Source organism: Lutra lutra, chromosome 7 (genome assembly GCF_902655055.1).
Source record: "Lutra lutra chromosome 7, mLutLut1.2, whole genome shotgun sequence".
Classification (NCBI taxonomy): domain Eukaryota; kingdom Metazoa; phylum Chordata; class Mammalia; order Carnivora; family Mustelidae; genus Lutra; species Lutra lutra.
The window spans coordinates 139,341,657-139,353,092 of NC_062284.1; the positions used below are offsets into that span (position 1 = coordinate 139,341,657).

At 36.8% G+C, this 11,436-nt stretch overlaps 1 protein-coding gene across 6 annotated transcripts in view; it reads left to right on the plus strand.

Annotated features, from left to right (window-relative positions):
* PAPOLA (poly(A) polymerase alpha) overlaps positions 1-10,710 on the plus strand; it is a 59,114-nt gene extending 48,404 nt beyond the window's left edge. The window contains exons 18-22 of one of the 6 annotated variants that reach the window (XM_047738348.1): positions 265-362; positions 594-814; positions 4,466-4,528; positions 6,410-6,484; positions 8,541-10,710. In XM_047738348.1, coding sequence (XP_047594304.1) covers positions 265-362; positions 594-814; positions 4,466-4,528; positions 6,410-6,484; positions 8,541-8,636 — 553 coding nt within the window. In that variant the 3' untranslated portion in view covers positions 8,637-10,710. Of the gene's footprint in view, positions 1-261; positions 363-593; positions 815-4,465; positions 4,529-6,409; positions 6,485-8,540 lie in introns of all 6 variants that reach the window. The other 5 variants (XM_047738347.1, XM_047738350.1, XM_047738349.1 and 2 more) reach the window with 5 other exon arrangements.
* Positions 10,711-11,436: the final 726 nt, after the last annotated feature.

The following is an 11,436-nucleotide window of genomic DNA, read 5'->3' on the forward strand; positions in this document are numbered from 1 at the left end:
TGGTGACTACCGTACTGGATAGCATAGCTGTGAGACATTGTTCTAGAGGGTTCTGTGGGACAGCACTGCTTTAGAGTGAGCGCTTTGGGTTGTTGGTCATATTTATCAAATAAAGTCAGTTACTGATGTATACACAGAAGTAAAACCAAACAATCATTTCCTTCAAATAATAATTTCCATATTAAATTTTGTTACGGAATTTTATTTTATACTTTCCTGTTTGAGATTTTCACTTTTTTTTTTTTTTTTTTCCTTTTTTAGCAGAAACAGTCCTGCTCCAGCTGTAACAGCAGCATCTGTGACCAACATACAGGCTACTGAAGTTTCTGTGCCACAAGTAAATTCCAGTGAAAGCTCAGGGGGTAAGGAGATGGGGTTGACAGGCTTGAGAATCCTTACACAGTGTTTGGTGTTAGCCTTCATTTCAAAGCGTAGCTTTATTTGTTGATTAAGTGGTTTGAATTCAGTTTTTTAATGTTACTGTGTTATTATTGATGAAAAAATAAAACTCAGAGACTTAAAGCTTTACTTGTAACTTGCTGTTGACAGGATTTACTGTAATTTTTATGGTGTTCATGTACTTACCTACTTAGGTACATCGAGTGAAAGCATTCCTCAAACTGCCACACAACCAGCCATTTCACCACCACCAAAGCCTACGGTCTCCAGAGTTGTTTCTTCAACACGTCTGGTAAACCCACCACCTAGACCTTCAGGAAATGCAGCAACAAAAATACCTAACCCTATAGTAGGAGTCAAGAGGACGTCCTCACCTCATAAAGAAGAGAGTCCTAAGAAAACCAAAACAGAAGAGGTATCTATATATTAGTTAGCCATGGGAATACCAGTCTGCCTATTTTAAAGTCCAATAGAAGAAAATCTTTGTGAGCCAAAATTAAGAAGCAGCAAGGAAGAAAGCATTTAGAAAATGTTCAGGTAGTGCCTTAGGGCCATAGTCTCTCTTCACCCTTCTACCATCTCAGTGCCTACCTCGTCCATAAAGCTGGGCCTCGTTTAAACTTAGCTTGTCTAGTCTATAGCACAGTTTAGCATGTCATCTCAATTTCTCTTTCTCTCGTAGCTGTATCTTTTACGTGTACTGCTTCTTTGATAGCCCCTTTGGACATAGTTCCAGGATCCAAGTGGAGTTTTGGAGTTTCTTACACCATACTTGGTGTTATAGGGTTACTGACTATGAGAGGTTTTCAGGGAATTCTTACTGAATAACTGGCCAAAGTTGCAAAGTTAGATTAATTTTGAGACCTTGAATAACTGCTTCCTCCAACCCTTCAGGAAAATTTTCTCACAATACTTTCACTTTTTATAGTGGCCAATTTGCCTTGCCAAAGTCTCAGACAGTTTTAGGGAAACCGTTAAAAGTGTACGTTGATTTTGGTGTGTGTTTTGAAATATAAAACAGAAGTAAGTAGGCTTGTCACATAATTTCATTGCTCCCTGGACTCACTCTCCTGTTTTTTTCCAGTTAGTAGGACAGTCACTGTTGTCCCAGAGATAACAGTCCAAAAACTAATTTCATTGTGATTTTTGGTTGAAATTTTGTTACTTAGGAATTTACTCATTTCATCAAAGTTTCTTTAGAATGGGAAAAAAAAATCTGGATTTTTCTCATGAGAGTGTTTTGATCTGTAATAGTGAAATGTTATTGTCACTAATTTGTAAGTGTTCTATTCCCTAGCTTATTCTGAAGCCTATTGGTTTAGATTTTTTTTGAATATGGTCCCTATTAACTGAATATGAATAACTTGATGAATTTTGTCACTCTAATGGTCCTGAATTAAGAATGATTATATCATAACATGCTTTACAACTCCTATCCTGAAAACCCATCTGCGTAGTTAATTTTTAAGGCAATGATTTTCAGCCTTGCTTGCATATCAGAATTTTTCAGAGTGATTTTTCCCTCCCTCCTAATAGAGATTTTACAGCCTCCTCCAGATACACTGAATCAGAGACTCCAGAAGTTAGGCCTGGGAATCTTTTATTCAAATCCCCAGTGCCGCATGACTTTTGTTGTGCAGCAACCTAAAAGTGTGCTGGTTTTGGTGGAACTGCACATTTTGTGTGTCTCTTGATACTTGTTTGGAATTTGGCAGAGCATTGCAGAATTCAGAACTCAAATTTCTTTTGATCTTAGTAAAGTACACGTAAGGATAACTGGAGATGCCTATTCATTCTGTTTACTTCTGTTAATGGTTTAATCCCTTAATGGCTCCTGAGAGCTCTGACTCATGGAGTACCGGCATAATGTTGGTAGTTTCATTTGCACTTACCTTGGTAGAAAACACTCCTGTTTCCTGTCTAGATACGAAGGCAGTAGGATTATAGGATTTTTTAACTTACTATGGACAATTTTAAGTCTGTACACAAGTAGAGAGTCATTCCCACTGCAGCTTTGGGAACAGTGGGCTCTGCCAGTCCCTACACCCTTCATTCTGTGGGCCTTTTCCATCTCCCTCTATCTGTATTACAGAAATTAAAAATCCAGACATCATATATCATCAGTATTTTTTAAATCATGTATCTAAAAGATAAGGATTACCAAAAAGAAAGCATAAATAAACTTATCCTGCTTAGAAAAATCAAATATCTAGTCAGTACTCAACTGACCCCGATTGCATCATCATTGATTTTTTTTTTTTTAAGTCTTTGTTTGTTCTATTCTTTAACTACATAAGATCCCTGTGTAGCTATTTATTGATTTCTCTTAAGTATTCTTTAAAACAGACTTCCCTCCCTTTTTTCCCTGCAATTTTTGTTTTGTTTTTTTATGTTTTCTCAGAGTCTGGGTTTTGTTTATCACAGCCTCATGGAGTTGACTAACAAAAACAGCTTTATGATATACAAGAGACATGAGGGTCTGAGGTATCTCATGGGCTGATCTCCTCATTTCCCAGAAGGAGGAGCTTGAGTTTCAGTGGTTTTTCCGTTTATAAGGCTAATTAAAGTCAGGTAGGATTAGAACCCAGGCCTAAATCTCATGGTGCTAAAGGAGAAGATTATTATGAATATCATCACTTTGGAGCTCTCCTCAACTGGATCTCTTATTTTCTGTTAATGAGTACTTGGTATTAGAAATTTTAACCAGATAGAAACACTGGTCTTAATTAATCATGTGCTAACATGTATACAGACAGGGAGGTTCAGGGTGGTCAGGAGGTGTACTGCCCCTTGATTTGCATCATAGGCGAAGGCTTTACAGATATGTAAAATAAAAATAGACTAATGTTTGCTCTGGATTGTATGGTTAAGTGATGCTACTACCTATGTATTTTTAAACTTTTTCTTATGGAAAATTTCAAACATGTACAAAATTTTAATGAACAGTCCTGTTTGTATCACTTAGCTTCACATTTAACAGCTCACGGCCAGCCTCCTTCATCTACACATCTACTTCCTTTCCCTTGTTATGAAGCAAATCCCAGGCATAGCATTTCAGCCATAAATATTCTGTGTGTGTCTAAAGATAAAGATTTCTGAAAACACAAGTACAGTATATTATCACCATATGTGTGCGTGTGTACATATCTATATATGTATATGCCAGTATATTTACGAGTATTAGCAATAATTCCATAATGCTGCGTATCCAGTCAGGTTTGATATTTGCCTAGTTATGACAAATTACTGTTCTTGAAGTTTGTAATGTTTGCAGGATACAAATAAGATCCTTATTAGAATTTGTTAACTGTTAAATCTCTTCTACTCATAGAAACGTAGTTTCTATGTCTTGTTATAAAGCTGCATTTAAAATTATAATTATGCCTAGTAAATACAGCAGAGAAATTAGGGTTAAAATAGTTATTCTTAAAGGGATGTTAATTGCAAATATGGGAAAGTGCAGCCATCTTTGGCCTCCCTTTTCCTTCCTTTATCAAATGAGTTGTTTTTTAATATAACTCTAATAAATTAAAAAATTAAGACTGGGAAGAGAGCATTTCTCAAACCACCTGTTCTTCAGGATGTTACTAAGTTTTACTAAGCCAGAGGGATTCTGTGGTTAATAAGTTGGGGAAAGTTAAAGAGGTATTCTTTATAGAACTTCTTAGAACCTTTTATAAAAAGTGCTGGTATGTATGTGAATTTCCCAGAATGGGGGTGATAGGATTCCAAGTTTCTAAATTGTTAGATCAAAGAACTCGTTTTTTTCTCTTCCTTACAAAAAATATTTTATGAACTTAGTGGTTTTAGGAAAGTACTTTAGGTGGTATTGCTTAACAGTAACAGCTTTCTTCGTATTCTTTGTTTGGAAGATATTGAAGCCGAATTAAATACGTTACATTAAAAATTGTTTTCAAGTGAATGAGTAATCTACTTTAAGGCCATAGTTGATCTTACAGGTTAAATTATTTTATAATTAAAAAATTTTTTTATCAATTAAAGCGTTGATTGGCAAATAATCTAAATTTTTCATTTTAGAGAATAAAGCTTTTTTTTTCAAAAACAGGATGAAACAAGTGAAGATGCTAACTGTCTTGCTTTGAGTGGACATGATAAAACAGAAACAAAGGTATACTAATTTAGCCTCGGAATGCATACCCAAGAGTACGGAAGATGTGATAGAAATGTCTCTAGAATATGGTACTGTCTTTTCGTTCTCTAGGTTGTAGGTCGTTTTAGTATTCTTTTTAGAGAAGTGTTGGTCCCTTTTGAATGTTAACTTATAATGGTGAAATTGAATTTCTCAAATGTTTGATTGAGGTCCTTCTAAATGCAGAGTAATCTGGGTGGATACTGAATGGCATAAAATGACAAGTGAGCCATGTTTCGTGCCTTTAAAGGAACTTGTAACTAAGTAGAGAAGATAAGAGGTAGGAGCAACTAATTATATTATCAAAGAAGATCAGAGTAATTGAGGCTGCTGGGGTGGTGTGAAGGGCAGGAGCAGTGGGTTGTTATTTCTGACTGAAGAAATATTAAGAGGCTTTGTAGGAAGACCGTGTAGTATTTGACATAGTCCTTGAAGGATATGTAGGATTTGGGGCAGTCCAAGATGAGAAGGTCATCTCACTCTTGGTGCGAACGTGTGGTATGTTTTGAGAACCAGTGTTTGGCAAAAGGTTCTGGCAAGAGCCTTTTGGCGGGCATGGGGCCTGAGATGAGGTAGATGAGATGAGAGAGAGTGGTTTAGCCAAACCACATTAGACTCCGGACATCATTTTTTCAGAAATTGGAATGTACTGTAGGCTTTTAACTTTTTCTTCTTATTGTAGAAAATTTGGAAATCCTCCTCCTCCCAAATTATTCCCATAATCGACATTTTAGGAAGTATTCTTTTGGGTCTTTATAGATTTTATTTGGGCACACACACTAATGCCTTTTGCTTTCAAATCTTTATTCACTCTGTAAACCAGGAAAAATTGTTCCTTTGATGATGTAATTTACAAAATATTAATAGCTATCTTAAGGCCATAACCATATTGTATTCAACCAGTTCCAATTGTTGCAGTTATTTCTGTTAAAAAAAAGAGAGTTCTTTCTTACTGTAGTATTGACTGTGGGTAAATACCTGCTGTCCATTTATATTTATTAGACTAAATTAATGAAAAAGGAGTTACTGAGGCAAATAGTATGCTTACTTGTAAAACTCAGTAGATCACTCCAGTTTGTGCTTCAGAAAGCCCGTGCTTCCATTTCTGTTACCTGCATCCTGTTTACCCTCTTTTGTTTCATAAGAGAAAATTGACATTTCATTGTTTTTTTACTATATATGTTGTTTTACAGAAATTCAGATTTTTACATGTTTATTTTCATCTCTTTCTGGATATATGTAGTATTTTGTTTTGTGCACAGCTTTAAAAACGTTGAGAGCAGTGGCATGACGTGGTTCTCCCCGTATTTTCAGATAATACATAGAGTAGATCAGTACATTGATTTTTGAGGAGGGGGAGGAAAAACAAAAAAAAAAAAAAAAGAAGGAATATTTTAGGGACTTTTTCTACTTTTAATCAAAGGTGTGGGAGCAGTTTTTATCCTTTTGAAAAGGTAGTTTTATTTAATAATATTAACCAGGTTTTTTTTTTTTTTTTTTTCACGTAAGCCAGGGCTTAGATTTCTAGTGTATTAATTATTGTCTGGGCAGCATTTCATAATGTGCCCGTGTGTGTCTTTAATTATTATCTGCTCCAAATGTCTAAGTCGGAGGTAGTTGGAGAGTCAGGAGATCTTCTGACCGTGCCCATGGAGTTGAAGTAGGCGGAGAGAAATACAGGCGATGTGACGGGCGAGGCGGCCTGCGGCCAGGCTCGCTACATGACCTTGTGATGTGGGCCCGTCTTTCTCTTGATCCTCCTGTCTTCCAAGTTGTCTTCTTTATGAGCCACCAAACCCAGTCATGTTCTTTTATTCTTTTTTTAAGTCTCTTTCCTCCCCCGTCCTCTTTGTCTCACAGGAACAACTTGATACAGAGACAAGTACAGCTCAATCAGAAACTATTCACACAGCGGCTGCTCTGTTGGCCTCTCAGGTACTAAGTGCAAAATGCAAGGAGAGTTTTATAAATGTTGGCGTGAGTGCGTGCAACGAACTGGAAGGCCGTTGAAACTCTCACTGTAACAGTGACTAACCCACTAGCGTATCCGTGTGTGTCGTAGTTTCAAGGTAGGGCGTCAGATTCGGTAGAACCGCCGTTTTGCACTGTCAAGATGCTAACCCATCTCCTTACAGGTTACTTGATACTGCAAGTTATTTAAATCCTCACTAGTCACAATATGCACTATTCATATAAAGGTTTTCTCTACAGACCAGAGAGTGAATTTTGAATCATGACAGAACTAAAACACATTTCTTTGTGGATCTTTTTGTGAGGTTAAAATGATTTTTTCTTTTTAAAATGTGTTTCTGTCTCCCATTTTACTCCTGATTTTCAATTATCAATTGAATGTAACCCATAATTCTTTCAGATTATTTATTTGTCCTAGAAATTTTGTGATAGTCCCTTGTTACATACAGTAGGCACCTAGAATCAGTTTCTTTTTGAATACTGATTTGTGAACCTTCGTTTGGTTTGTGAAACAATGGTTTTCTTTTTGAACCCCTTCAGTTTGAGTATACGTGGAATCTAGGGTATACTCTGACACACAGTAAATACTTTCTTTAAGTAGACGTGGAGCTGGTGACGCTCTGCAGCCCCACTGAGATCATTGCTGCTCACGGTGAGGCTGCGGAACTGGCGCACTGATATTTGCTGCTTTGTGGCTCAGAGTTATTTTAATGTGATCATTTTAAGATGTGTTTTTGCTAACTATTAACCCTCATAGCCTCTAAAGGGAGAAATACCATTTTGACTTTCTAGAATGTCTTTTATTTCCATAATTTTTATCTAATAAAAATTTGGGATGGAGGAAGTAACTAAAACAACACGAGGAAATATGCTTGGCATTGATACCTGGACAAAGCACTCTGTCAGGCTTAAGCTCCTGTGATGTGACTGCATGTCTTTTGGCCTGCCACATTACTCTGGGGAACTGTTTTCAAAGTTTGTCTTACTAAATTCATCCCTATGGTGATGAGTACTCGTGGGTAATTTACCTTTTTGTATTTTTATGGGGAGGTAGAACTTAATTTCTAATGGAAAGATTTGTAGAGACATTGAGAGAAAAATGACCCAGTTAATAAAAAGAATGATGATGTAGATTACAAAAAAAAACACAAAAAACCTATATTTGGTGATATAAGGGGTATATGTCTTTCCGGGAGAGAATTATACTATTGTGGCTGTGTGTAATAAAGAATCCTTATTGTTTTGAGATAACTTGAGATACTTACAAAACATCTCTGGGATTTGCTTCAGAGTAAGCTTGGGAGTGAAGGTGGGGGGACAGTGGATGGTTCTGGTTGGGCCGCTGGCTAAGCTTGGTAATGGCTATATGGGATTCATCATCATAGAACGTGCTCTACTTGTGTGGATGCTTGGAATTTCCCATAATAAAACATTTAAAAATTTATCTCTCTGTTTTTGAATGTTAAAGAAGGCTTGTGATTTAATTGTTTTTTTAACATGAAGTTTTCCTAAAATTTAGAATAACTGAATTATTGCTGAGTTGTATAGACTTAATTTAATAATGTATAGGGTCAGAAAATAATGTCTTGGTAACTGCGTCTCCAGGGTGTGAGGTGAACTTTAAGTGTTCTCCCACACGGGGGTGCTCCAGCACCAGTTAACTTCACAGCTGTTAGTGTTACTACGAGTAAATACAGTTTAACATGACTTTAATAATTATATGATAGGTCATTCTTAGAGGAGTGTGGCTGTAAAAGCTGTATTTTAAGATTACTTAAGAGTTTTCTGTGTATTGCTAAAATATTCATATTTTATTATCTGAAAATTACAAGTATAGAACAAATAATCTCATAGTAATAGTCATATTTATTTGCACTTTATTCTTGTTTCTCTTTAAATTTTTAGTACTTCTATGGTAAGGTTTCCATCCATTTCTTAGAGAGTCAAGCAGTGGAACGTAAATCTCATTTTTAAGTTACAGTGCTTTGAACAATGTTGTGTTCTTTGCTTTCGTTCTCAGAAAACATCCAGTACAGACCTTTCTGATATCCCTGCTCTCCCTGCAAATCCTATTCCTGTTATCAAGAATTCAATAAAACTGAGATTGAATCGGTAAAAACAACCTCAGGGGTCCATAAACAATCTCTGCCAACTCAACCTGTTGTCTTCAAATGCTAAAAAAGGAGAATGGAGGGTACAAGACTAGACATGACTGAAAATGGATTTAGGTTTTTTTGGTGACCTCCCTTACTGGGCTAATCAGCACTTGATCGGAAGTCCAGGTTAGTATGCGAAGCCAGGAGTACTATTATTATTGTGTTAGCAACAGTTGCATTAACTATTTCAAAAAATTACTGCCTTTAACAAAAAAACAAAAACAAAAAAAAAAACCAACCTCAAGCTGTATTTGTATCCATAATTTGGCATCCAGATTGGGTTATGTTCGATGCATTGTTCGGGAAATTTGCAGCACAAACCGGCATGAGAATCCCTTGTTCAGCGGCACACTTCTATGTATGTTTTATTAGAAAGTAGAACTAATTTTAGATTTTCAGCTCGATGGATTTTCATTTTTTTTCCTGAAGAATTTCCTTTACCATTAGTCTTCAAATCGGATACCATTGTGCAGTGGCGTACTGTTCTACTTCAGAGAAGGGATGAGAGGACACCTAGTTCAGTCCCTGTGCGGTAGCTGCAGCCCTTAACAATGAAATGTCAACTCTGAGGGTGTATATTTGACATTGAAATAATAATTAGGAAATAGTTGGTTTTGATGGGGTCATGATTAAGAAGTGATATATTAGTTTTATTTATAGAATTGTTTAGAGTGCATACAAATCAGCGATCAGCCAGCAAATATTTTTCTTTGAGCTTATTAAGCTCCATATGCTTTTGCCTTCAATCTGTTGTCTTTGAAACAAAGCTCTTTGCTCCTTCCCCCTTTTCTTTTTCCCTCTTTGCTTATATGCATAAGATAGAACTTAATTTCATAAGAAACAAAATGCCAGTATTTTCTTAAGCCATGATGTGAAGCCAATGATCCTGTGGCCATGCGGCACAGAGCACTAAATTTCGGTCTCTGGGCTGAAACTTTAGGGGGACTAAAAGAAATGCGAGTGGAACGTGATGCCCTGTCTGGGACGGCCATTCGATCTCTGGACATGCGGAATTTTGTACACTCCACAGAACAACTCTCTGTAGTAAAGTCGATTTTCAATTTTAAACACGTGGGCAAAAGGCATTTTCTCCAAGAATTTTAAAGTAATTTTTATTTTTAAATGGTTGACCAAAATTTGTCAGTAAATTTTACATGTAGAAACATTTTAAAAATCATTTCTAGCAAGTACTTGGCATCTAGTCAGCTCTCTACTCCTTTTTCATTTTGTTTTATCCGATCAATAGATTAGGAACTCCTTTCTGCAAAGAAAAGAAGTCCTCATAATTAAGCAGCAGAGCATCCATCGTCACGAAGTATGAGGGGTGCCGGATGTTGATAAAGTTAGTTATTCTTTCCTAATCTGGACAAAGCAGACCTAGCGTTTTCTGATGAGCATGTTTATGAATCTCCATCGTGCTCCATCCTATCACATGTGCATTTTCCATGTTAAACTGCAGTTACTTAAACTCTTCCCCATCCTCCTAAATTAATTTTCCAAAGTTGGAGTGTAGTCTTTCCCCTTAGGCTATGCATTAATTGAGGCTTTCGTTTCAACGTACCTTATGATGTCTAGTAGGCAGTGTTTCCGCTTCCCACATCTTCGCTCCGCACACTCACCTTGCCCTTCCTCCCACCACCTAAGAAAAAAAGATGGTCATGCTAACAGGTGAAGTGTACAAGGTGTGTGTGTGTTTTGTGTAGCTTCAGAGTTAGATTGAAATTGCCAGGCGCAGACTTAGTCTTGTCATTCTGTTTACACATTGGGGGAAAAATTCAGTTTATTAAACGTTTCATGTAACTGCACCCAAGTTTTGCCAAGCTGGAAACTTGGACCTTTTCTGTGTAGTGACTTTTTAATTCTAGTTTTCATAACCTGGAGATCAGACTGTTGCTTTCGCATGATGTATGTAGTGTCTCATGACTGGAGTTTGCTTTGTTTTATAGTATCTGTACTCCTTGTATTTTTCAAGAGCTATTTTGTAAACAGATGATGTATTTCTCCATTGAAAACACAATAAAAAAAAAAACAGCACAATCTCACAGTCGGCTGGTTTCTTTTGACTGACTTTATTTCTCTTGTTTTTCAGTGATAAATCGGTTCTGCTTTAAAGTTTATAGTGTGGCCGTAAGTGAAGATTTGCAAAAGAATTTACTTTGTTTACATTTAGAGACGATGTGCTTCTGGTTCGTTTATGCTGTTGGCGGCAGCCTAGTATTAACTGATACCTTCCGTGATCACTGTTCTTCATATAAATGATCGTTGGGGAGGAAAACGTGAATGTAGTCACTAATAATTCCCTCTCCACCATCCCATTGCCCACAGAGCTTATTTTGTGCATGTAGACTCTATGCCTTTTCTGTATATTTGTTTCGTGCATGTAGACCGTGTACTGCTGGTTCATTTCCTTTTCAGAACTGTTGGTTTTCAATGCAGTTGGTGATTTATTTTTATGTCAGCAGGTGGCACTGTTGTTTTTCAGTGAATTTAGGATTATAGACCACAGACCGGCTAGGATCTTCTGTTTCTCATTTTACTAAACCCAAATCAGATACTGCTTTTTTTAAGCCCCCAAATGCTCAGTATTGGCTACGAAACTCATGGATTAGGAGAGAACTGCTTTGAATGTTTGTAATGGCCGACTCCTAACTCTGGCGGCCCTAAGTGCTTCGAGTGGAGGGATGGACCTTCTGATGTCAAAGCCATTATTCTAATGAACATGCAGTTGTGTTTGTTTTTTTCCGAAATTCCAAATTCTGA